The following is a 27,703-nucleotide window of genomic DNA, read 5'->3' as shown; positions in this document are numbered from 1 at the left end:
GCAGGTTCACTGCCGCCCTCACATAAGCCTGCCAATGGTCCCTATCCTGTGCAAGATTAATCCAGTCTCCATCATCATATCCCACCTCCCTCAAATCCATTTTAATATTATCCTCCCATCTACGTCTCAGCCTCCCCAAAGGTCTTTTTCCCTCCAGCCTCCCAACTAACACTCTATATGTATTTCTGGATTCGCCCATACGTGCTACATGCCCTGCCCATCTCAAATGTCTGGATTTAATGTTCCTAATTATGTCAGGTGAAGAATACAATGCGTGCAGTTCTGCATTGTGTAACTTCCTCCATGAAAAAAGATATTAACCAATATATAAAAAAATAGTCTAATATTCAACAATCATTAATAGCAGACCTTTGGATTACATATAACAATATTCAATGGTACGGTCGAAAAAAAGGGCACGAGTCAAGTTTTATTGAGGAATTGAGTTACTGATAATTTAATACATTTCTAGGATTTACTCATCAATTAGTACGAAATACTCATTATCCCCATTGTACATTTTAAGATATCAATACTTGCGACTTTATGATGCAGTAGTGAAGCACGTTTCTTTTATTTGGAAACACAACGAGTTTTTATGCTTTGTCAATGGTATGATGTTTGGTGTGTACAGGACCGGTGCAGTCACCAGTTGTATTGTGAACTCATCCTGTGCACAGCCATTGAGAGTTACAGTTCATTGTGTTGTGTATATGTTCTATGTTTTCTTGAGTTTGTCTTGTATTTGACAATCATCATTTGATATTCGTTAAGTACAAAAATCTCCCTACTAATGTTCAGAATATTACACTGCATGTATTTTAATGAAATCAAGCCATTCATGTTGTTGAAATGGTCCATTTACTACATTGTTATAGAATCCGTGTAACGGTATGAGTGGGACAGATGCAACCAGAAAAGGAGAAGCATAAGGGAAGTGCATGCATCAATTAAACCCCAGATGCTCTGACTGGCTCGTCATTCTTTTATCACGCGAATAAGATATTGCAGAATGGTATGAACATACAGTAAAAGCCCAATATAGCGTGGTTGTTGGGGGACATATTTAACCCCTGCGTTATAGCTGAACCGCGATATATTGGATTATAGTCCATGTGTTAAGGAAGTGAGAAGTCACATGGAGATGGGTAAAGGCGGTAATTTAATGCACTATAACTCTATACGTGAATTTAAATAATTTAATAAAACTAAACACTCACCAGTTTTGCAGTTTATTCCATAAAACTTATTATATTGTTTTCAGCAACAGTTCATTTCATTGTTTATAAACTATTCTGATTTTACACTGACTTAAAAAAAGTCCATAAGTTTTGTTTGGCGGACTAAATCACTGCGTTTCTTCTATGCGTATTGTTTTATATTAGTAAGATGGAGGAGACGAACACTGTTTGGTTCATTTTGCCTTTCCAACCAAGACATTACATTATTTAAATGAGATATCACTTCAGTAATACTTGGAATATTGTCTTTCTCTTCTACATCAGTTTCACCAACATCTTCATCATCGTTTTCTTCATTTTCACCACCATTTTCATTCCTGTAACAATTATGATATTTTCACCTTCTAATTGAACTTTCTGGAATGTCGCATTACCGCGACAATTTCGCCTTTGTTTCTCCGCTTTTTACACAGTCAGTTATTTTAAGCTTTTCACTCAGTGAATATGCTTTTCGTTTTTGCGACATTACTGCACTTTACGTTTAATTAAATTAAAACTCAGAACGTGTGACAAGACTAAAACTGAACAACTTAACACTCAGAACATGTGACACAGACTAGTATTGTACAGTAGAACCACAGTCTAGTATATACAGTCAGGAAGCTTGAGTTGTTGAGGGTACTAGGAACAATAGACGGTGCCGGTACTATTTTGCATTGTCTGTGGTGAGGCGATAGTAACAATCCTAGTGGTTAGCAGCTATCTATAGATGCATATTCCCTGCATATTGAGCTTCGTGACTGTATATACTACACTGTGGTAGAACTTTTACTTTACAAGATTTGAGAAAACTAAAATAAAAATGCGTTCACAACTTGTTATCCTTGCAAAATCCCTTGGAATGCAGTTTTACAACCCTGAAGAAAAGGTCATTGTCCACTAAGGGCTATGCATTGTGTATATATAACTGCTGATGCAGCACATTAGAGTTCTGCATAACCGGTTACAAAAGATAGAAAAGATATATTGCTACTGAACGCCTGGCGATATATAGACAGTATGTGAAGCTCTTGTGTCTCATGGAGTGGTCCATGTGCTTGGTTTAACGAATGTCCGAGTCTCACTCGGATGGATGGCTCATAAAAGATTATCATATTGAGCCATCCAGGAGTTCTAAGAATCGTTGCAAGGACGCGATTATCATCGTGTATCTTTCAGTTGATATTTCCTCCTCTCTCATCATTGATTGAAGCATGCATCATGAAGCTACAATCATTAGACTTGAGAGTGCCTTTATTTTTGTTAATAACTTTTTATCTCCCTAAAATAACTTATTAGAGAAATAATAATACATCCACTTAGAATAATTAAAATACATAGGCTAAATTAACACCTATCTTTCAGAGATAGTCTATGTATTTTGAGCTTAAAGTATGAACGTTACAATAGTAAGTGTGTACATATTTGCTCTTCTATTTTGTAAGTAATTGTAATTTATTTTATTCTTGTATTTGTTTACATGTCAGATTTCATCTATGCATTACGCTTATTTCCTTTGTTGTTACTGGTGTCCATTAGTTGATTTATACACTAGTTATGAAGATGAATTTACCAAAGTGTCCAATCAATCATAATCCTATTTCAAGCTAACTTACTGCCGCCCCCACATAAACCCACCATCGGTCACCTATCCTGTGCAAGATTAACCCAGTCTCAGTCTCTATCATTATATCCCACTTCCCTCAAATCCATTTTAATATTATTCTCCCGTCTATGTCTTGGCCTCCTCAAAGGTCTTTTTCCCTCCGGCCTCCCAACTAACACTTCATATGCATTTCTGGATTTACCCATATGTGCTATTTGCCCTGGATTTAATGTTCCTAATTACGTCAGGTGAAGAATACAACGCATGCAGTTCTGCAGTGTGTACTTCCTCCATTCTCCTGTAACTTCATCCCTTTTAGTCCCAAATATTTTCCTAAGAATTTCAAGCTAACATTTTTTTTTTAATTAGGAAAAGTAAATTTCCTTCAATTGTTACTCCATTTGTGTAGTTACAAAATGTCAGAGTTCCTGTACGATGAAATGCGTTTGGTTCTGTCTAGCCAGGTGCAACCGCTTCAAGGCCAGATATTCGAACGAATGTCCAACCTTGCTGGTTGATCTGCGACCGGTCGAATATAGCTAAACCGGTTCTAAGCGATGTTCTGCAGCACATTATTCTGCAGAAACGCTCTATGCAGTATTATCTTGTACATTGATTTTTTAAATTGATTTTCACTGAATGTATTTTATATTCTTTACTGGAGGACATACTTTCTCCGCATTAAATATGAATTCGCGGTAAATCAGAACGCACTATATCAGGCTCTTACTCTGTATTTTGAACATATGTTGTAATGACAACCTGGTCCATTTAAGTCTAATCTGTATGAATTCGCGGTAAATCAGACCGCGCTATATCAGGCTCTTACTGTATTTTGAACATATGTTGTAATGACAACCTGGTCCATCTAAGTCTAATCTGTATGAATGTGGCAAGAACGAACATTAAAAGTATGACTAATGTTATGGGAGGCATTTTTCCATGAAAATGAAGTTTTATTACATGTAACCAAGAATGAACTATCCTTTGGATTTAAAAAGTGTAAAGAGAGACCTCTAATTTCTTACATTTAATCATACAGTAGAACTCCTATTAGTAATGAAGGGGGTTGACTGAACAGTTAACCGAAAAAATTGGATAATCCGTACCATAAATATTTTCGTAAATTAAGTGAATAACACTGAACTTTCGTCCTTTTCTCCGTGGTCTTATGTTTAATACGCTTGGTAGTGAATCAGAAGTTCACTAATTTAAGTTCGGTTTTCAACGATGTGTTTTTAAGGGGTAAAAAAAACTCCTTTTAATGGCTGTCAGCGGAAGGATAGGAATAGTAGAGGTCTCATATTGTAGATTTACATACCATATACACTTTACTCTTGATTTTTATTAAATAGCGCATAGTTGTAACATCAGTCTCGTATTGTATTGCGAGATGACCCACAATTTCTCTTTCCCCAAACCACTTAATTGTTTGCAATTTGTTCGATACTTAGCACAACACGTTTTCTTTTGACACTCATGGAATATATTTTATGTAGAAGTTGTAGAGTACGGCAACTCGAACAGTAGACCAAAACTGTGTAAGTGTAAATGCTTGTAATAACACTCTCTAGAAAAAATAAGTATACTAATATAACATACGACAGTATCTACTTCATAATATGTTTCTGTAGCGAAAAAAAAAAAAGAAGCAAGAGAAAGACGGTCGGATAATCCACCAATCGGTTAATAGGGTGACGGATAATCAGGGTTCTACTGTAGCCTATATGTTATTTCATTTATAAGATACATTAAAGGTGATAATAATATTAGTGTTCATATAACTGTAATATATCACCTTTAATGTATCTTATCAAATCTATGAACACTGTATAATTGACCTAACATGTGTGTTTTTTCTTTAAATATGAAAAAAGTTATTTCATTTACTTGAATACTTTGTACAATATTGTTCCACTACATGCTAAAATGGTAATCAATTCTACACGGTTTTGAACAAAAATCCAATACGTTTGTCTAATCACTCTGTGTGTGTGTGTCTCCCAATAACTATTTATTTAGGCCTAAAGTAAATCTGATTTCAACTAAAAAAACACGCCGATTTAGACATGGAGAAGTTCAAAAACAACATTACATATTACGTTTCACACACTTTGAAATTTCAACTGACACTTCCTAACTTGCATTTCATTGTAAAGGTGGGGTAAGTCCTCATCTACCCACAATAAAAAAAATTGAATTTCGTCGATCTGATACAAGTAAAGTAAAATAACTAAGATAAAGTCACAAATAATTACCTATCTATTTTCAGTAATATTACAATTTTTAAAAATTCACTTTAAATTAAATTTACAAAATGTGCTCCATTATTGACTAGACAATGATACAGCATTTTTGAAACTCTTTGCAGACTTTATGGAATGTTTGACTAATATGCCTACATTCCTTGCTCATCCCATTTCTGAGTTCTTGAATATTTTCGGTTGGAGTTCTATAAACAACCATTTCCAAATTACCCCATAGGAAGAAATCAAGTGGCATCAGATCTGGAGATCTTGCCAATCATTACAGAGCACTCTTCCTACCAATCTAATTTCAAAGAAACAGGTAATGCATAATATGGGTAGTGTGACAGGAGGGGGCTCTGTTCTGTTAGAAATGCAAATTTTGTTCGTCCAACACAATATTTCCTTCACTTTCTAGCACTGTGTTGTAAGTGGATGAACTTCATTCCCTAACATGTTAAGATACAATTATCCAGTCAAGTTTTCTTCACTAAAAATCGATCCAATAATGTCATCTCCAAGAATAACAGGTCACACATTGATCTGAGGAAACCGAGTAGGTATGATCATTCTGAAAAACATATGGGCTAGATTTTTACTGTCTCAGTACCTACAATTATGTTGGCAAATTCATTCAAGAAAAGAAGTTTATTCGACTCTAAAACAAATATTTTTTTTTGTCAAATTTGGTTCATCTTTAATTCTCTGTTAACAAAATTCTATTCTTCTGTCTTAATAGTTTTCACTGAGCTGTTGGTGAATTTGTACTTTGTGGGGGAAAAAAAGATTCATTCTTAGATTTTTACTTATGGAATCAACTGAAATGTTTGTTAATTTAGCTACTCTGGAATAGAAATGGTGTGATCCATAACGAAATGATCTAGTACTACAATCTGCAAAGCTTCATCCAAAATTATTTTGTTGCATACAAAGCCTGTTAATTTTTTTTTCGTACTAGATCTATTACATACTGTTGGCCAAAGTTTTTGTCAGGTTGTTGCATTTCATTGAAAACTGTAGCAGTTGTACAAGCACAACGATTTTCAGCCCCATAAATAAAGATGATTTCTGTTCTCTTTCATAAAGTTACGTTATAATTATAAAAATATAATTAAACAGAGGATATTTCCTAAAATGCCGATTCGTTTCTGTAACTGCTAATCATGCAGAGTAAATGAGATAAGTATAATAATCCTTCAATAACTGTCTTATTAACCTAAGAAATAATGATGAAAGAGTGATGGAGCGGAGAAAAATTCTCTCCGGCGCCGGGATTTGAACCCGGGTTTTCAGCTCTACGTGCTGATGCTTTATCCACTAAGCCACGCCGGATACAATCCCGACGCCGTTTAGAATCGTCTCAGATTAAGCTCCATCTCTGGGGTTCCCTCTGGTGGCCGCCCTCTGCACTACGTCATAGATGTCTATGAACACAGGACCGAAGTCCATACATGTGTTGAGGTGCACTCAGATGAGTGACTGATTGGCCGGGATCCGACGGTATGGGCGCCGTCTTATATCACAAAGTGATTTATTACGCATATCATATATATATTGATGTACCGAAGTACATATGATATTTCCATGCAGATATTCTGCGTCATCATGTGATGATGCAGAATATCTGCATGGAAATATCATATGTACTTCGGTACATCAATATATCTAAGAAATAATACAAAAATTACATTAGGTCATTACACAATCAAACATGACTAGCGCTTTCGCCAATAAATGGCATCTTCAGGTCTATTAGTATATAGTAATGCTTTGAGCACAGACATAGGTAAAAGGCAAAACAACAAAACATAATGAACTGCATGATGTGAAATTGAAGAAGATTAAAATAAAAACGTCCACACCTGTGGAGTAACAGTCAGCGCATCTGGCTGCGAAACCAGGTGGCCCGGGTTCGAATCCCGGTCGGGGCAAGTTACCGGGTTCAGGTTTTTTCCGGGGTTTTCCCCCAACCCAATATGAGCAAATGCTGGGTAACTTTCGGTGCTGGACCCTGGACTCATTTCACCGGCATTATCACCTTCATATCATTCAGATGCTAAATAACCTAGATGTTGATACAGCGTCGTAAAATAACCCAATTAAAAAAAAAATAAAAAATAAAAAATAAAAACAGTATTACATGAATAACTGTACAATCACAAAGTAATGTGATAATAATCACTTAAAGGCATAGTGGTTGTAGTGAGAGTCTAAATGTTAAAATACAGAATCCATGTATAAAATAGGAGGCTAAAAGAACATATGTGCAGCATAGAAGTATGAAGATAACATAGTTAAAAAGGGTAAAAATATTAGGCTAACTATGAAGTTGAAAGGACATTTTCTCAATTAGAAATATCCTGACTGAAATGAGGCATAAATTTTCACCAGAAAACCTTGAAATACACAGTAGTAACTGTAATGTAGCTGGAGAGTAAGTTGTTTCAGTAGTTTTCAGTACGGTTTCATTTTAAACAGTTTCAATATGGTTTCATTTTATCTTGACAGAACTGAGATCAAGAACAAACTGGCAATACAGTAAACCACCCATATTTAACATTAAGATCCCTGAATTAGGAGATAACTACAGTACCGGTATATAAAATTTAAATTAAGCAGTTAATACAAGCTAATACAAATTTCGATAGTTTCAATTTTTAGAGCCTATTTAGGCTGTATAGAACAAAATTTTTACTGCCTGAATATCCTCAGCCTGCTGGATCACATCTTAGGGTACGGCCACATGAGCTACATTTGTAGCAAGTTTTCTGCGACAAATGAAGCTGGAATTATAGGCAGCATTGAGTTAAATGGAAGCAGCCACACGAAGCAGTAAATGTAGCAAGTTTGGCGCATCCCAAGGTCGTGTCGCAACTCGAATGGGTCCGGGTCCATTTTTTCTGTGACATTTACTGCTGTTGGGTGGCCACACGTAGCGACATGGGTGGCTACACGTGCAGCTACATTTGTAGCAACTTTCTGCGACAAATGTAGCTGGAATTATAGACCACATTGAGTTAAATGGAAGCGGCCACACAGAGCAGTAAGTGTAGCAAGTTTGGCGCCGTCTGACATGAGGTCTATTCATGACCAATAATTTTCCAGCCTAAACGAATTAACATTGTTGTTAGTTACTGGGAATTTCTTATTATGAAATCCATATTTTTTCAACTTTAAATTTATATTAATATTTATTTCCGCTTTACTAATTCCCAGAGGAGACTCAGTGAGTCAAAGAATATACATGTCAAAAGACTTTTATCTACTAATTGACAATAAATAAAGAATAAGTATCATGCAAAAGAAAACAAAAAATAAAATAGTAAAAGTACAAACAATCGTGTAAAATGAATGGTTATGCTTTAATTTTTTAGGAATGAGATAAAAAGCGAAAATCAAATGTCATGTAAAGGACACACAGATTAAGACTTTAAAAAGAGTGAAATAACAAATCAAAGTTATTCATTTTACAGTAGAGAATTACAATAATTTAGCGCAATGTAAATTTACATATGCGTATGGATACATGCGTAAGCTAATTTTAAATACTATTGTCTTAATCTTACTCCTGTTTTTTGTTACTTCACCAGAAGAAAAAGTAAATATCGCCACTAAGTTCCTTTCTGGTAATTGAATTTGCAGCCAGGCATCTAATGTATTTAAAAATAAAACAAGTGACAATGATGAGTGCAGTGAAATTTTTCTCTCGAATTAGCTATAAGATATCGCAATTTGTACCACACCGCTTATCTTTTAGCGTTAAAATTTTCTTTTGTTGGTAAAAAAAAACTTTGAGACATGAAACTGTAACATACCCTAAGATTCACCTTTCAGTTTCCCCCGTCCCCCGAAATTTAATAATCTGAGAAACGTGATCTATCATGTTTAGGAGAACGTAAACTCTGTTTTCTATTGGATAAGATTTAGGCCTACAATGGGAGAAAGGCATTCTCAAATTTGAAGGAAAACCCGTTTTTCTAATGGTTGAAATTCTCAGTATGTATATGTAATCATAACAACAGAATTAACTTGTGCTTATGAGGGAGTGAAGTACAGAAGGAGATTGACTTTTAGATGGGAAATTATTATCATGACAGATTTATAACAATACGATGCCAATATATATATATATATATATATATATATATATATATATGACATATTTTGTTAGAAACAATACGGTGCCAATAAATATTGCTTTGCTTATGTATAGTCCAGCTGAGTTGATCATTTTTTTAACTCTCTTCAAAATATCTTTCTTTAAAAGTACATACATTTTTCTTCTTTCAGTTTCGACCTAAAGAATTCTTCAATAATAAAATGTATACAACAGCGTTCTAGCAAACCCTTCACAGCAATTTTGTTTGGTAAAAAAACGTACAATTCTTTTGCAGGACAGACCTCACAAATCAGTATTGTTTATAAAGACATTTCCACTTTGAGTTGTATTTTGGGATATAAGGGTCAAGTTTAAATTGCCGTAACGTCCAATAAGCATTCTGAAAAACCAAGAAAAAAAGAACTTTTATGATAGCTGTGTTTACTTATACTCTTTTCAAAATACCGTTCTTTGAGAGTACACATTATTTTTCTTTCATTTTAGACCAAAGGTTTCCTTCAATAATAAAATCTATACAATAGCGTTCCAGTAAACCCTTCACAGCAACTTCATTTGGTAAAAAAAGAAACACAATTATTTTACAAGACAGATCTCTGAAATATGTTACAAACAAATTGCCTCTTTGAGTTGTGTTTTGGGTCATGTTTAAAACTCCTTTTTACTTGGAGATGCTTCAGAAATTCGTGTATTGACAAGGGAAGAGCATGTCTAATCTGTCGTACAATCCCAATGACCCTTCTACAGAACCACGAGAAATTAAGTCTTCATACAGCCTTTCAGCAAACCCTTCACCCACACCGTACTTCCGATTGTTACTGTCGAACAATATGGCCTGTTGTAAAATCGACGCAGGAATAAAAGTTAACTTTATGGCACTGCTATAAATTTTCTTCTCATGCGCATTACAATTGTGTGTGACCGTAATAATGTACAGTCCTAAGATATGTCATAAAAATGGAAGTAGGGTGACGTGAAGGAGATCTTTTAAAGAGTAATGCACACTGCGAAATAAAGAAACAGAAGATACAACACACGTGTTCACGGACATACACGTGGCATACGGGAAGACAATGCTAACTGCACGGAGTGCTCCGCATTTGATGTCTTCTGACACCCCAGTCATACGCAGTGACACACGATTTTACTCACATCACGGTTGTAGCTTAGCTGCGGAAGTAACTTCGAGCGTTATTAAGTCGTTATAAAATCCCGTTTGTAACTTAGTTTCGAAAGAGACTTCGTATGTGCGGAAGAAACTGTGTGTAATAGGTGTTATAACATTCCGACTTTGTGTGTGCGGGGGAAACTTCGTGTGTTATTAAGGTGTTATAAAATCCCGGCTGTAGCTTAGCTTCGAAAGAGACTTCGTATGTGCGGAAGAAACTGTGTGTAATAGGTGTTATAACATTCCGACTTTGTGTGTGCGGGGGAAACTTCGTGTGTTATTAAGGTGTTATAAAATCCCGGCTGTAGCTTAGCTTCGAAAGAGACTTCGTATTGCGGAATAAACTGTGTGTAATAGGTGTTATAACATTCCGACTTTGTGTGTGCGGAGGAAACTTCGTGTGTTATTAAGGTGTTATAAAATCCCGGCTGTAGCTTAGCTTCGAAAGAGACTTCGTATTGCGGAATAAACTGTGTGTAATAGGTGTTATAACATTCCGACTTTGTGTGTGCGGGGGAAACTTCGTGTGTTATTAAGGTGTTATAAAATCCCGGCTGTAGCTTAGCTTCGAAAGAGACTTCGTATGCGCGGAATAAACTGTGTGTAATAGGTGTTATAACATTCCGACTTTGTGTGTGCGGGGGAAACTTCGTGTGTTATTAAGGTGTTATAAAATCCCGGCTGTAGCTTAGCTTCGAAAGAGACTTCGTATGTGCGGAATAAACTGTGTGTAATAAGTGTTATAACATTCCGACTTTGTGTGTGCGAGGGAAACTTCGTGTGTTATTAAGGTGTTATAACTATTCCCACAGATCATGAGTGGTACAGAAGGTAATTTTGTTGACAGCGAACATCTCATTTTGGAGGTACAGAAATTCTCTTGTTTGTATGACACAAGGGCTGAAGACTATAAAAACAGAAATTTAAAACTTGAAGCTTGGATGAACGTATCGAGGAGTGTTGCGGGAGAAAAATGGGAAGAAATGTCAAATGAAGAAAAAAACAACTTTGGTGAGCAAATTTAAAGTTTATTTATTCTAAACACAATACACATAATACACTTATCGGCATTTTTTTTATCTCAACGCATGTCATTGAAAGTTAATCAGTATTATTTCATGTTTGTTCTTTTTACAGTCTAAGTTTCACTTTTGACAACCGCGTGAAATTGATGAACAATTGCAACAATGGGGATAAAACAATCTCCCATTATAATCACATCATTATCTTTACAAATAAGATGGATGTGGTCAAATACGTTCATAAAAATAAAAAAAAAATGATAATAATAAAAATGTTCTGATCGGACAAATTCACAGATTCACTTTCCACATTGCCCAGTGTTCGGATAATATTTGAGGAGTGTTTGTGGGAAACGATGTAAGTGCCACTAAGTGTCATTTCGGTTTTTCACCGAAAACATGTTATGTACTGTTGCTAATAATGTAGAAAAAAATACAAGTGTCAAGCATCCACGCTCAGTTGAAATAGTTGTCCAAAGAATGCACTTGGTATAAGCTCCATAAGTTTTTTTTTTTTTTTTTTTTTTTTTAATTTCCTCAAACCTCTATCATTTGGCACTTATACCGTTTTTCATAAACACTCCTAATTTGTCGCATGTTACTTTTGTTGTCAGGATTTTCTCACCTTAAGTTAGGTTGATAACCTGGTTATTTTGCCAGGGAACAGAACCATCATTGCTGGAGAAATAACTAGTAAAGTTATCTCTAACTTTGATGCCATTTTGATTCCCTCTAGTTCCATAAGTAGGGACACTTCCTAGAGTACAAGACAATGTGTCTTCAAAATTGTAACCATCATGTTTTCGGACAAAATTGTGAAGCACACAACATGCTCTAATGATGATGTCAGCAAATTCAGGATTAACATCTAAAGGACGATGAAATATTCTCCATTTATTGGCAAGTATACCAAACGCACATTCAACATAATATCTCGCCCTGGAGAGTCTATAATTAAATATTCTCTTCTCAATGGACAGATTTTTGTTGGGGTATGGCCTCATTAAATTTGTGCAAAGAGCAAACGCTTCATCAGCAACAAACACATATGGAAAAGATTGGCCTCCATTTGTAAGTGGTTTTGGTTCTGGCAAGTCTAGCGAATCAGAATAAATTGCACGTTCAATGTTTGTATTTTTTAGTACATTTGAGTCACTTTCTTTTCCAAAAGCACCAACATCTACATGAGTGAAGTAGTAGTCAGCATCGGCTATAGCCATTAGAACTATAGAAAAAAACTTCTTATAATTAAAAAAATCACTACCACTATGTGATGGCTAGGTAATGCGCACATGTTTGCCGTCTATGGCTCCCACACAATGTGGAAAATTAGCTCTAGCACCAAACTTTTCACTAGTACATATCCAGTCTTCTCTCGCTTTGGGTTTCATAAACTCGGGGTTGAGTGTGTCCCATAAAACCTCACACGTATCTTTCACAAGATCTGCAGCTGTTGCCCGGCCAATTAAGTATTCGAAGTGCAGAGAACGGAATGAACAACCAGTACCGAGATATCTGAAAAACGAAATACACAAATTACTAATTACCGCAAAAGTTAAATTGTTTCATTTTGGTATAGTCTTATCTTATCAATCTAATGAATTATAAAACAGTCATGTGTATTATACTCGTGTGTGTGTGTGTATATATATACTGCATATATTTAAATTTTGTCTTCAGGGAAAATGATCCAAAAACGATGGAAATCTTTGAAGGATGCTTTTTCAAGATCATTGAAAAGTCAGGAAACACGTAGTGGGAGTGGTGCAGCATCAGTAACAAAACTTTATGTCTATCACAAGCAGATGAGCTTTCTTGCTCCTGTATTTCAATCAAGGCCGTAAGTGTCAATGTCTTCACAAATATTAGATATGGCAAGTCTGTTTAGTAATTACCATAATCGATAAAATGGATAGAAGGAAATTGTTATTATTATTAATATTATTATTCATATTATTACCGTTATTAATGCTATAACTACCATTATTATTATTATTATTATTATTATTATTATTATTATTATTATTATTATTATTATTATTATTATTACAGTACTGTTGGAAACATGGATGCTGATGATGATAATGATGAGACTATTGTTCCTGCTTCTGTAGGACAAACAGAGCCAGGTCAAGGGGAGGAAGTTCCGACACCTGGAAAAAGAAAGATATGTCGATCCCCCCAGAAGAGAAGGAGGTCGGCAGATGGATTCGAACGTGATTTGCTGGCAATATTAGAAAAGTCTAACAAATCTAGCAAACCACAACAAGAAAAAGATTCACATTATATGTTTGTTTTATCGCTATTGCCAAGTTTGAGGAAAATAAGACCTGAACATACGCTGGATGCACATATACAAATACTACAGGTTGTAAAGTCCTTTTCATCTGATCAAGCAATAATCCGGAATTCTACCACATTACCAAGTACTTCCGCGGAACCTTCCCATCCTATACAAGCACCTTCCCCGCATTTTCCATTATCACCAGTAGGTTCTACCATATTTCGAAGCACTTCTACAGGAACTTTCCGTCCTATACAGACATCCTCACCCCAATTTCCCATATCAGTTGACTCCGAGGAATCAGTGTTCTCTCTTTATGAGCTCTGAGCATCAGTGTAATACAGTTGTATTTAGTATGTATATCTTTACTAATATAATATTTTTCAATCTAACACTTTCACTATGATTGTGAGAGCTCTTTTGTATTGGAATTTATTATTATTATTATTATTATTATTATTATTATTATTATTATTATTATTACTATTACTATTATAATTAATCATAACTTTTGTCATTTTGCCAGTATTTACGTATGTTGACATAAAAATTAATTTAATTGTCACCTTGATGTTACAAGCATTTTCATGTTTTGTTAAAAGAGTGAGAATTACGCTAATTCATAACTGTAAATAAAATTCATACAGTATTCAATCCCACAACAAACTTTAATTTCTACGATTGCTGAACTTAATGACCAATACACTATTCTCGTATTCACATTTCTTATTAATTTTATGTTGTACGTATGTTGACATAAAAATTAATTTAATTGTCACCTTGATGTTACAAGTATTTTCATGTTTTGTTAAAAGAGTGAGAATTACGCTAATTCATAACTGTAAATAACATTCATACAGTATTCAATCCAACAACAAACTTTAATTTATATGATTGCTGAACTTAATGACCAATGCACTATTCTCGTATTCACATTTCTTACTATGACGTAAAAATTAATTTCATTGTCACCTTGATATTACAAGCATTTTCATGTTTTGTTAAAAGAGTGAGAATTACGCTAATTCATAACTGTAAATAACATTCATACAGTATTCAAACCAACAACAAACTTTAATTTCTATGATTGCTGAACTTAATGACCAATGCACTATTCTCGTATTCACATTTCTTACTAATTTTATGTTGTATTTTCTGTTTGTTTCATTTTGTCAGTATTTACGTATGTTGACATAAAAATTAATTTAATTGTCACCTTGATATTACAAGCATTTTCATGTTTTGTTAAAAGAGTGAGAATTACGCTAATTCATAACTGTAAATAACATTCATACAGTATTCAATCCAACAACAAACTTTAATTTCTATGATTGCTGAACTTAATGACCAATGCACTATACTCGTATTCACATTTCTTACTAATTTTATGTTGTATTTTCGGTTTGTTTCGTTAGCTGTGTTACTGGAAATGCAATGTCATTCAACCTTTTTCATTTATTTTCTTAAAATTTACTCTGTAATTTATATTGTAATAAACTTACCTTAATGTTATGGCTAGTTTTTCTTCAACTCCGATACAGTCTCGCATTACAGTGTCCTGTTTCATCAGGTTTTCGTTCACAGAAGACAAGAGATTGTTGAATGAATCCAGAGACATTCTGTAATATTCAAAGAATTTGTTTGGATAAAGTTTTAATTTCTCATGAATGAGTATAAATTTTCCATGAGATGTTCTGTCACTTATGATTGGATGAATCCACCATCGTCTTTGTCTGCGCCGTCTACGTCGAGCTAACAACACACACAACGCCACTTTGGCTTCATACTCCATCTCGGAAGGAAGCTGCCACTATACTACTCCTGACGGCGCCAAACTTGCTACACTTACTGCTCCGTGTGGCCGCTTCCATTTAACTCAATGCGGTCTATAATTCCAGCTACATTTGTCGCAGAAAGTTGCTACAAATGTCGCTACGTGTGGCATGTCATGTGGCCACACGTAGTGACATTTAACGCAGAAACTAGCAGTAATTGTAGCGCCCGTGTGGCCACCCATTTTGCGACAATTACGGCAGCTTCATTTGTAGTTGAAAACTTGCTACAAATGTAGCTCGTGTGGCCGTACCCTTATGGCTGCTTACACTGCCTGCTCAATCAGCACTTACGTGCGAGTAATTAAAAAAGTTATTTTGCAGGTAGTGCCCACTGCTATTAACATTATCAATATATGCGAAGTACCCTGAAATAACTATGGTTACGACGTCCTTAAGTCAGAGAAGAGACAAGGGCTTAGAGAAACAATAGTCCAGATCCTTCCACAGTGCTTAATATGTAGTAATATTAATACTGAACTTAAAACTTAATTTTTTTCTAAGCAATACTGCATCCAAATGCAAGTTCTAATAAAGGGGATCCGGTACATCCTATCTCGGCTATGTTAAAATCATGATTTTTCATGAAGCTTCTCTCTTTAAGTGCTAGGGGTAGGGACTTTATTACATATACTGACTTGAATTTAACACGGCCTTTTGAAGGAAAAGTGCATAGTAGACCTACATTAAATATAATTTTTTTTTTGTTCCAGTCCAAAATTTAACTACATTTTTCAATATATATATATATATATATATATCAGTACATAATTTTTTTCATAATTTAGATTTCTTGAAAATCTCATGTTAAATTAAGGACAAGACTTGGGGCAACTTGCTCTGAAAATTTTGAAAGTCCTATGTGTAATAGAAGCTGAGAAAAGCTTCATTTTGTAAGAAAAAAAAAACAAACTTACAGAAACGAAGTTGCTGGTCACCTGTCAGTACATTCCTGCTCCATAGGCTGGCTCATCTTGGTCCTCCTCCATCTCATCTTCTAATCTTCTTTTTGTTGCTCTTCTCTGCTTCCTGGCACTCTTCTCAAGTTCATTCTGAGTTTTTTCTGCATTTCTTAAATGTTCCTTGCCATGCGCATAAGCAGAATTTATCATGTGAAGTCCAGGCTTCATCCCAAGTTTTACTAATGCATCACATCTAGCTAAGTTCCCCTGGTTGAATGTGGCAACAGCTTCATATACTCCAAAATGTAAAGTTTTTATTCCTACAAACACGGTTTTGGGGAGTCTACACCATATGACACTGTTCAAACTCTCATTCGGGTTCTGAGTACAGCCATGCACACACTTTTCCAAAAGTTCACGTTTTTCTAGGTCCCTGAATACTGGCTTGATCACTTCCATAACAGCTGGTGTAAACTATGTTTACGTTCATGATGTTCTCCAGTGAGCTTAGCCCTGTTGAACTTACACTAGCTTTCACGACCCGAAGGAACAGAAAATGCTGAGGATCACTGTCGCTTGATGAGGTGTGGAGAAATAGAGCCCATACAGCTTTCCTCATTGCTTCCACATTCTCTGTGTTTTGTCTTATGGCCATGCCGTAATAGTTTTGAATTTTGTCTATAACTGAGTCAGTTAGCCTCCCCTTTCCTAATAAACCCTTACCATCTGATAATTTTTGTCCTTTCATACTGGTTTTCAGTCTCCTCAATCTAGTGCCCATTCTCTTCTATATGTGGCCTATGCACTCTAGTTTTCTACGTTGTACGTCATTCTCATGTGGTTTCAATTCCTCAACAGCACTGAATGACTTAAAGTCACCGTCTCCTAAATATTTCACATATCTCACATTATATGAACTGAGTGACTGATTGAAAATTTTCGTCACACCTACAACCTCCATTCCACCACTTGACCCACTGTAATTAGATTCACAATCGGTTTCATGTTTATTTGTTGTTCTACCTTCACACCTACAATGTTTTGATAATATAGCAACATCAATTACCTTGCCAGTGTCCACACTAGTTGCCGTCACAACGCCATTTAGTGAAGTGTGGCCCCATTTCTGTCACGTTCCATTAAAGGCAACTGATATGTCTCTGACGTTATCATTTTCTGCAACTGCTTCTTCCACAGCAACCTTCATGTTATGTAATGGAACATCTTCAATCGCAGATTCAATTATTATGTTATATCTAGTAAACCTGGTTGGAGGAGGTGGCAAATTTAAAATGCCACATAAAGTCTCTCCACCTGTCTTACCTTTTCCTATAGCCCTAAGGCCAGACACTAGTCTAACATTTACTGTGTAGAGTTTTACACTGTTATTGGGTTTATCTTTGTCTAATATCAATAGATAAAGAGTTGTAAAAATTTACATCATACTCACAGTATTTACATTTTAAAACTAATTCTGCAGCAAGACCAATGTGCTTTTTTACCTCAAGAAATATCCCACCTTTGCCACACCCTTTACAGAGTACATTATTTTGCAGTACACTAGATAATATGCCAACATCTATAACCGTATTGTATCACTAACACTGTGTTCTTGTTTCAGGGTTTCATATTTGATTTTAGAATCTTCAAGTTTCTTTCCTGATGCACAGCCACTATTTACAGATTCACTATGACCAGATGTGCTAGAGGTTTGTAGCAGGGGGTGCTCATACGGCTATGCGCAGACACGTAAATTTTAGACAGTTGATGCATGACGTCACCGAGGAAGCTAAACAATTGGCAGTATGAATTAAAAGCAAGCTATAAGTTGTTTTCTAGCAGTGATTCTGGTTACGTGTGCCCTAAATGTGACAAATTTGCACTCATAGTGGAATATTTCCAAATAAAAATGTGTTATAATGAACTGAATTATATTTATAGCAGTTACTGTTGTTAATTCGGGCTTTCACATGTTTTATAATCGTAGTATATAGGTTATGTATTTAAGTTAGCCCACGTGGTATTAAGTTAATTAGTTTATTGTAAATATTTTGTGCCTAAAAACATATTGCATTATTTACCATGCCCGGTTGCGCAGTGTTTTCGTGTAAAAATTATAATCGTAAGACTAAAGGTTCAGATTTGATTTATCACACCTTTCCCAAGGATGGCAGTGTTTGTAAGCAATGGATTCATGCTTGCAGAAGGAAAGACAAAATCAACATTAAAAATGCCACCGTGTGTAGTGTTCATTTTCTACCAGAAGATTATGAGAGGGACCTGAAAGCCGAGCTCTTGAACATTAAACCTAAAAAGATGCTTAAAATTTCTGCAGTTCCTTCATTGCATCTGGACATCGATTCAAGGCCAAACAAGATGAATATAGAGGCTTCATCTTCACACCAGCCAGAGTCACCACAAATTACGGTAAGTGACAGACAGACAAGGCAGATTAATCGACATTCAAGAAAGCGAGGGCTTGAGAGATTGAAGACACTATCACCCAAGAAGAAGAAGTTTGATGTTGGTACAATTACAGATAGCACTAGTGACTCAGAAAGACATTTGAAAGCACGGTTAGACAAATTAGAGAAAGATAATAAACAAATGCAGACTGAAATGAATAAGTTAAAACTTAAAAATAAGTCACTGACCTTGGCTCTGAGCAGGAAAAGTAAACATATACAGCAACTTGAGAACAGAATTAATGCAAAGGTAAAAGAGAGAGTTTCCATTGTTTTGAGAAAAATTTTTACAGAAAACCAGATCAAGAACTTGTTGGTGACAAAAAAGAAGCCAAAATGGACAAGAGAAGATATAAGCAGAGCCTTGACACTCCGCTCAATATCGAGGAAATGCTACATATATTTAAGGCAAAGTGTAGGAATCCCCTTACCATCACTGTCAACTCTAAGGCGCTGGGTTTCCAATTCCTTTAAGTGCAGGCCTGGCATATTAAGTGATGTTTTATTTATGATGCAAACTCAATGCAAGAATTTAACAAAAAATGAACTTTTATGTATCCTGAGTTTTGATGAAATGAATGTGGATGCAAGAGTGTGCTATGACCAAGATGAGGATAAAGTTTATGGGCCCCACAGCCAGGCACAAGTCGTAATGGTTCGAGCGCTATGCAGTAATTGGAAGCAGCCAATATTTTTTGATTTTGACGTTACAATGACAGGTTCACTGCTAAAAGAAATCATTTTAGAAGTGCAAAAGGTGGGTGTTGTTATTGTGGGAGTTGTAAGTGACATGGGTGGGAAAAACAAGAGAGTCTGGAAGGATTTGGAAGTAGATCACAAGAAAAGTTGTTTTGATAACCCCAGTGATGACACCAAGCGCATATGGGTTTTCCAAGATGTGCCACACATGATAAAATTATTGAGAAACCACTTCATTGACGATGGTTTTACTTTACCCAGTGGGAAGATAATTAACAAAACCATTATCGAGAATATTTTATCTATGGATGGAGGTGAAATAAAAATCTGCCCGAAACTGAAATATAACCATCTAATGGTATCAGGTAGAGACCGACAGTGTGTCCGTCCTGCATGTGAATTATTTTCAAATCACGTTGCAAAAGCCATTAGTTACCTCTTGCCAAATGAACATGAAGCATCAGAATATTTCAAACTTGTTAATGATGTTTTTGATATTTTCAATTCTAGGATTCCGGACAGTGAACAAATTTCCATTGCAAGTGGTTTTGGCATACATTTTAAAGACCAAGAGAATATCCTAAGGACATTTCATACCATGTGTGAAAAAATGAGAGTTGGCAAGAACACTTCACTGCTTCCTTTTCACAAAGGTTTTATAATGTCCATTAGATCTTTATTAGGTTGTTTTTCTGACCTCAGAAAATTGTATGGGCTAAGCTACATCTTAACTGCTAGACTGAACCAAGACTGCCTTGAAAATCTTTTCTCTCAAATAAGAGCATTGGGATGCACTTACGACCATCCCCTTCCAGTAGAATTTAAAAACCGTTTGAGGCTGCTTATAATGAGTTGCAACATTTCAGACATTTCGTTCAATTCCTCAGCTGTTGAACTAGAAGCAGATACAATTGATTATCTTACTTCTAACCTTTTTGCAGGACTTCTACCAGACATGACAGAGGCATTGGCAATGATAGAAAATGATTCTGAAATTTCAGAAATTACTGTTGAAAACCTTCCTGAAGCAAGAGTCATACAAAATGTTTCTGAATTTTCCAGCGAAGGTCTACGATATTTGGCTGGCTATATTGCTTTTCGCTGTCGTGAAGTAGATAGATCATTAGGGGATCCTACAGGCCAATTAATTAGTGTTACACCAGATGCATTGCCGGTACATCAGGGCTGGATTGAAAAACTGTCTCGAGGAGGTCTGCTCAAACCATCAGATGAATGGCTATGCACAGTGAAACAGTTTGAAGTAGTGTTTGTAGGAGTGCATGGTGATAAATTAAACTGCTGCAACGTCATTAAGGGCATGTGTAACATTCTCGCACAGAAGTTTCCACATGTACATCCATTAATAATTAAAATATATACAAGAACAAGGACATTTATCCGCATTCGTTCACTGAATACGGCAGCAAAGACTGCAAGAGCAGCGGAACTACAAAGAAAGAAGGCACGTAAATGGCAAGCTTCTGCTAGGCGCTGACAAGAGAGAAGAATTCATTCCAATCTTCAGGGAGGAGGAAAAAGGTATGTGATATAAATACCTACTTAATGATTATTGTGTTTGAAAATATGCAGCCTATTTTCAAACATAATAAAGTGTTCACAACTTCACATATTCATAGTCAATGAATGACATGAGGTGGCTAGCTTTATTCTCCAACCGACTTCACCCCGTGGAGTCATGGTAATTTTAAATGAGGCTGAAAGGGCTCTAGAGCCAATCTAGGTCCAAAGATGTCAAGCATAATATGTTTGTAACATTTAATATAGTTTATAGCTTTAAGTGAGTTATGTTAATAATCAGCTTAATGTGTATTATAACGAGTATTTGAAAATATAGGACTAATGATATAGTAATATATATGGAAAAATTATATGCCTATATTAATTAAAATACATAGGCCTACTATCAGAAATAATTAGGCCTACCCATGGCTTTATTATTTCTGCATGTTCTAATAATATTTATTAATGTGTTATGTTTTCTGTCATTGTTATTATGTTAGGAAATTATTAGCATTCACTATGTAATTGTTCTATTTAATAACGAACATTTCTTATGAAGGGTAACTATATTTTCTGATACAAAAATATTATTTCGTACAAACTCTTCTCCAGTTTAGAAGATGAAATTACTTGTAACACATAGGGATAAGACACGCTTAATATAGTTTCCTTTTGTGAGTGGTACATTTTTCCTCACAAATAAAAGTTAAACAAAAAACAAATTGTCGTTTAAAAGAATTTTGTGCGATAACTTGTTACAAATACTTCAGTGCTAGGAGGCCATAAAGGTTGACGCTCACTGGCACGAACCGACCGGAACGGAACGAACCGGAAATATTCTGTGAGAGACGTATGCATGTATTTTAAACGGCAAACGCTCACTTGTCCGAACGGAAGCAACCGGCTGCAGGTCCTGACGGACAGGGTTCTCGCGACACGACCCTAGCGGAATTTCCGATGACGATCGTCAGCATTCGTATGTCTTCGCTGGTCTTCGGAGAAAAGTGTGTTGGCTGTTCTCAGTACTTTCCCACTCAACATGTGCTGGTGCGTTCTCCAGACAGATTATTCTTAAAATGGGTGATGAAAAGTTAATTTTAACAGTGCTAATCGTGCTTCTGTGCTGATTGGCCTTCGAAATGTGATGTTTCCCTTCATTATTTCAGGTGCTAATAACAGATGAAGTTTTAAACATTTTTCTTCGCTCATACGAAAGTACTAAAAAAAACCATTACTCGATCTTTACACAAATGTGGGCAAAGATGGTTAAATTAATCAAAACACTTTTTTATATTGTTATGACTAGAGCCCGGATTGTATGTAATTACCAGGGAAAGGGATTTGGAGTATTATAAAGAATGGTGAAACGTAGTATAGATATTCATAGCTCAGTGACCGTCAAGCGAGCTGCGTCACAGGGCATGGACGAGTACAGTTCACTTCATACAAACTTACAAGCAACGTGCTGTAAACGTATTTCAGAATAAACAATTGTTATAGTTTAATGACATTATAGTGGCCTATATACATAATCTGCATTTCATTTTGAACTAGGTCTACATGTGTTTTTCTTGGCAACGCATAAGACACCAATAAAAAACATTACACATATACATAATTAAATATTAATCTCTGCATCCTCGCGTGTCAGTGGAAACATTGATGCCTGATAGACAGTTGTCTTCTGCACGGAATTCGCCTCTGAATATGTATTTTTTTCTGTCAGGAGCGTGTTAAATTAAAACCTTTACTTACAATATCATGAAATATAATAATATGTATACAACGTATATTACAGTATTTACAATATATTCAATATACTACAATGTTTACAACATAGCCTAATACAGTAGGCCTATCATTAAATCTTGAACAAAATGTAGAAGCAAACGAAATGACATTTTCATTTAATGCTATGTTTTGTTGATGAAACAATTATTCCTGCTGTGCCTTGTTATAATAAATTGTAAATATTTTCAAATTTTCAAAATACAACTTTGCTCTGTTGCAAGGAAGGGAATTTTTTAACATCTGCAAAGACAATGGGAGAGTACTTGAAACAAGATACGTCAATTAAATTCACATGTTGACTCACATCATTGGGACACGTATTTGTTAGTACATCTGGAATCCGACTAAGAATACTGTACCCACCATTTTTAATCAAAACTCTGTTCATTTTTTCACCAACACGTTTTCCTACTTCACCTTCTACTGTATTCAGTTTATTTACAATAGTACTCATAATATTTATTTGCTCAACTAGTTCTACTCCTGACTCCTCTAATCGAATAATGGCATTCGGTAAATATAAAAAATTTGGCAATGACTTCATTTTCGATTGTTCTATCATTTAGCAGTTCCTGGCGTATTTGAATCGCAGCCGCGTCATCGGGATCGAAAGACTGGACCACTTTCTTCACGGATTGGAGGTGATGTGCGTAATAATTGCAAGCTTCTAACCATGACTCCCATTTCTTAAGAATTGGACATGGGGGAAGCGACAATTTAGGGAACTGTTTCCTGAATTTTGATACTCGATACTCGATCTGGTTTCACTTTCGGCATTGTACCTGCACTTCACTATTCTGAACTGCAAACCTGCATGTTGAGGTTCTTATGCGACAACTGTCCCGTTCACCTGTTGTTGACGTGCAGAGATCTGCGAGTATGTCATGGAGGGGAGGACTTGGTATAAAGGGTTGTAAACAAATGGCTGTGTAGATGCCAATACTAGCTTTTACTGCTCCAAATTCCGTTCCCTAGTAATTACATATTCCGTTCCTACATATGTAGCTATAAGGAAAGCTAAAAATCCGCGAATCGTATTAAATTTAAATTTAAATATACAGAATAAAGAATATAATTACAAACAAACAAGACAAATAGAAATAAAATAATACAATCAATATAAAAAAGGAGATACAGTAGTATTAACAAAATTTGAGACCGAATGAGCAGCGCTCGTGCTCGGTCGCAGTTCAGATATAATATTAATAGGCCTATAAGAGAATATAAAATAAAATAAAATAGGAAATAAAATAAAAATTACAGTTACAGAAATTATATAATACAATATTAATATAAGAGAAATATAGAAAAAAAATAATAAAAATAAATAAGTAAAATAAAATAGGAACTAAAATTTAAATTACAGCATTGTACAACCGAGGGCCAAAATTAATGCTATGCTTTAGACCAGCAGATGTGAGAAATTTAGTTTCTATTAATGTTGAATTAATATTTCGTCTTGTGTCATAATTGTGTGTCTGTAATACAAACTTATTAAGATTTTTATGACAAAATTTTAACAGCGTATACTTATAAATTTGTTCAATGTTAAATACATTAAATTCAGAATAAATTAATTTAGTTGGATAATCGAAACGTTTCTTCAAACAAATTTTAATTATTCGTTTTTGTAGTAAATTTAACGAACTAAGATTAATGTTTGTACTTCCACCCCAAACAATTATACCATATTGAATGGTAGACTGAATAATGGCCAAATAAACATTTCGTAGAACTCTAATGGGTAAGCAGCATCGAAGATTAGCGAAAGGGATCATTATTCCGAAGTTTTAAATGTTTTTACATATTTTGGTGCATAACAAATATTTTGGCATATATTATATATATTTAAATATTTTGAAGGATATTGTATATTTTGAAAGAATATATACATTTTTTCACTAATTTTCTCTCTACGTAGTGCTTAAGTTATTTTTTAAAATTGTTTATAAAGCTTAGCCCTTCGTCTCTAGTGCATAAATATAATTTGATAATTGAAAATAATAACGTATTCTGTCAAAAAATGGACATCTCTTTGCAATGCTAATAGTTTGTAGGCTATATCCCTTGAGAAGTAACGGTAAAGTAGGTACAAATACCAATGCGAATGGTAGTAGTGAAGGAAAGAATGAAAATTACCCTGTGGGTATGACCGTTTCGCACAAACACCCCCAATCAGTTGCTCTAAAAGAAAACAATAGTTTTTTCTGTTTTTTTTTAAGAAACTTATTTTGACATCAGGTAATACAAGTAGCAAGCCTACTGCCATTCGCATCCAAGTTAAAAGACTGGATTTCAATTGACGATTCCTTTACTAAAATGGTAAAATCGTGCAGTCCTAAGTGTGTGACAAACGCATTGGGTGCTCCATGAAGTCACAATTAGAATAGCATTTAAAAATTAGACTTCATGTGAGAAATAAAAAACGTGCTCCGTCGAAAAGAAAAAGTTCTTCTTACACGAGTGGTGCTGAAACATTCGTCTTCTACAAGTGAATTTAATAAAAATTTGTGCATGGCAATGGTTGCTGCAAACATATACAGTGGTATAAACTAGGAGTTCCAAAGTTCCAAGCATTCCTATGCAAATACTGCAACTTCAATATTTCGCATGAATCAACACTCCGGAAAAAATATTTGAACTCCTGCTACACTGACACAATGGAAACGATTAGAGATGGACTTGATGATTCCTACGTATGGGTTGCCGTTGACGAGACGATCAATAACCGCAGAAAATATGTAAAAATATTTAATTATTAATTGCACCTCCAAACAATGAGGTTCAATCACATGTGCATCTGTAATGTTTTATTAATGTGCAAAAATACATCTAATAAAGCTTAGATTTTAAATTACCAAAGTTTTTTTATTTATTACATATTTATCTACATACTTCGTCATTTTTAGCTCCATATTTATGTAGTCTACATAGTTCTCATTTTCACATTACATAAAATCCGGGCTCTAGTTATGGACCCATATTTTCTTGTTTCTTTTCTTTTTTTTCTTCCTCATCAGCTAAAGACTCGGTAAAATAAAATAATCTTCGGAACTACTATCCCACTCCATGTTTAAACCAGACTGCCTGTCGACTGTACCGGAATATTCCGAGCAGTGAGCGTCAGAGCTTCCGCGGAAGACGGACGGCTGTAGATTTCCGTTCCGGTCGGTTCGTGCCAGTGAGCGTCAACCTTAATGCATCCCGTGGCTAACGAGCTTCCGAAGTGACGTCACGAGTTCGTCTGCTAGCGGAAATTGCCGAGTGGCTCTACCTTATAGTAAATCCATATACCTTGGGTTTGTAGATTAGAATTCACATTACTAACAGTGTTCTTACGTTTACCAACATTTCTTCTCTTCTTAAATACTTTCAAACTACTTCTTTAACCCATATTGTAAGAAAATATCACAAAATGCACATATATAATGCAACTCAACTGTATCGTAACACAATCGAGAATAGAACTCTGTACAGCACAGCACGTGTATTCACAAGCACCAGAGCCTTCTTTAGTTATAAGCCGGGGCATGGGTAGGTTTGGCAACGCAGAGTGGAGGCGGGAGATTTTAGAGTGATATTGTGTTTGCTCATTGCTTTCGTTATACGTAACGCGTATTTTTTCAATATTACTTCATGCACAAAGGTAAGATCAAGATTCAGAGTAGTGATGTAAATTATTACGGGTTCGAAAATAGTGTTTTATTGCAATCAATTAGCTATACTTCAGAATACGGCGTAAGTAGGCTACTTACATATAAAGGCTGCCACTTAAAATAATTACAAAAAAAAACATGTTTTTATTGATAGTACGAAGGTAAATAAATAAATAAAAAAGATATTCCTTGCACCGAAAATAATAAAATCAATAATGCAATAAAGACGTAAGTTCCTACGCAGTATTCTTAAGTTCCATTCAGTTAACAAATTTGTGGCTAGCAAATTGACAATGTTTTGCGACTTAATGGTGTTTCATCTGTGAAAGGTTCAGGATATATTTTAATATTATCTTATGCGATTATCTATCGTGTTTTTCTACAAATATTTCAGATGCCTAGAAAGTGCTGTGTGCCTATGTGTCGTAGCAACTACACTTATAATTAAAAAAAATAAAAACACTTGTTTTTTTATTGATGGTACAAGGGAAAATAAATAAATACTTAAAGAAATGTTACTTGTACCAAAAATAAATAAAATAATGACATACTTTCGCAATACCCTATTCCAATCAATTAACCATCATGTGGCTAGTAAATTGACAATGTTTTGCCGCTTAATGTTGTTTCACCTCTGACATGAAAGGTGTAGGATATCATATGCATTTTAATTTCATGTGATTATGTCGTGCTTTTCTATAAATATTTCAGATGTCCAGGAAGCCAGTTTTAGTTTGAACCTGGCCAGTCACCATAACAATACTGTTATCCTAAATTATTTGTTACAAACTTTTAAAAATATAATTTTAAATAAATATAACTACAGAAAACAAGCTAAGAATGTGAATTATGCAAATAGGCCTAAAATAAAATGTAAACAGAAGAAACTATTGAGATTCCTATTATAATAAAAGTATGAGGATGTAAATACAGTTAAGCCAAGTGAAACAATCTATGAAAAAATGAAAACACATCTCTTCAACATAATACGTAACAAAACGCAACATTATCTATTAAGTACATGTATGTATCAATTAGCGTAAACTCAGTGGACTTTAAATCCTGTAAATACCAAGTGGGTGAATGTAGAGTATCCAACGCCCTCTGAACGAATATTTCACTTTTATCACTGCCAATGTTGCGCTATAATCGTATATGCAAGGTAGGCTATAAC

The 27,703-nt window shown here is 35.0% G+C and overlaps 1 protein-coding gene and 1 long non-coding RNA gene across 2 annotated transcripts in view; one reads left to right on the top strand and one right to left on the bottom strand.

Moving 5' to 3' along the window:
- The window catches only part of LOC138709154 (uncharacterized), a 45,795-nt gene extending 25,723 nt beyond the window's left edge, over positions 1–20,072 (top strand). Inside the window, exon 3 of the long non-coding RNA XR_011334850.1 lies at positions 18,019–20,072. This is a non-coding gene — a long non-coding RNA (uncharacterized lncRNA). The remainder of the gene's footprint in view (positions 1–18,018) is intronic.
- LOC138709152 (uncharacterized) lies at positions 11,374–26,953 on the bottom strand. The gene is made up of 3 exons (XM_069839695.1): positions 25,769–26,953; positions 15,166–15,282; positions 11,374–12,894 (listed from the first exon to the last, which is right to left on the bottom strand). The coding sequence occupies exons 1-3, from the start codon at positions 25,786–25,788 to the stop codon at positions 12,657–12,659; spliced, it is 375 nt and encodes a 124-aa protein (XP_069695796.1). The 5' UTR covers positions 25,789–26,953; the 3' UTR covers positions 11,374–12,656.
- Positions 26,954–27,703: the final 750 nt, after the last annotated feature.

The sequence above is a fragment of the Periplaneta americana genome, chromosome 11, assembly GCF_040183065.1.
Source record: "Periplaneta americana isolate PAMFEO1 chromosome 11, P.americana_PAMFEO1_priV1, whole genome shotgun sequence".
Lineage (NCBI taxonomy): Eukaryota > Metazoa > Arthropoda > Insecta > Blattodea > Blattidae > Periplaneta > Periplaneta americana.
The sequence above is the reverse complement of the archived record's forward strand: the minus strand, read 5'-3'. Positions and strand labels throughout refer to the sequence as shown.

Bases quoted from the DNA above. Each gene is read 5' to 3' on its own strand.
- LOC138709152 (XM_069839695.1), bottom strand. From the start codon at position 25,788: ATGGAGCTAAAAATGACGAA. The intron at 15,283-25,768 runs GTATGTAGATAA...TGAATATTACAG, and splicing joins ATGGAGCTAAAAATGACGAA to AATGTCTCTGGATTCATTCA. The intron at 12,895-15,165 runs GTAAGTTTATTA...TTCGTTTTTCAG, and splicing joins AAACTAGCCATAACATTAAG to ATATCTCGGTACTGGTTGTT.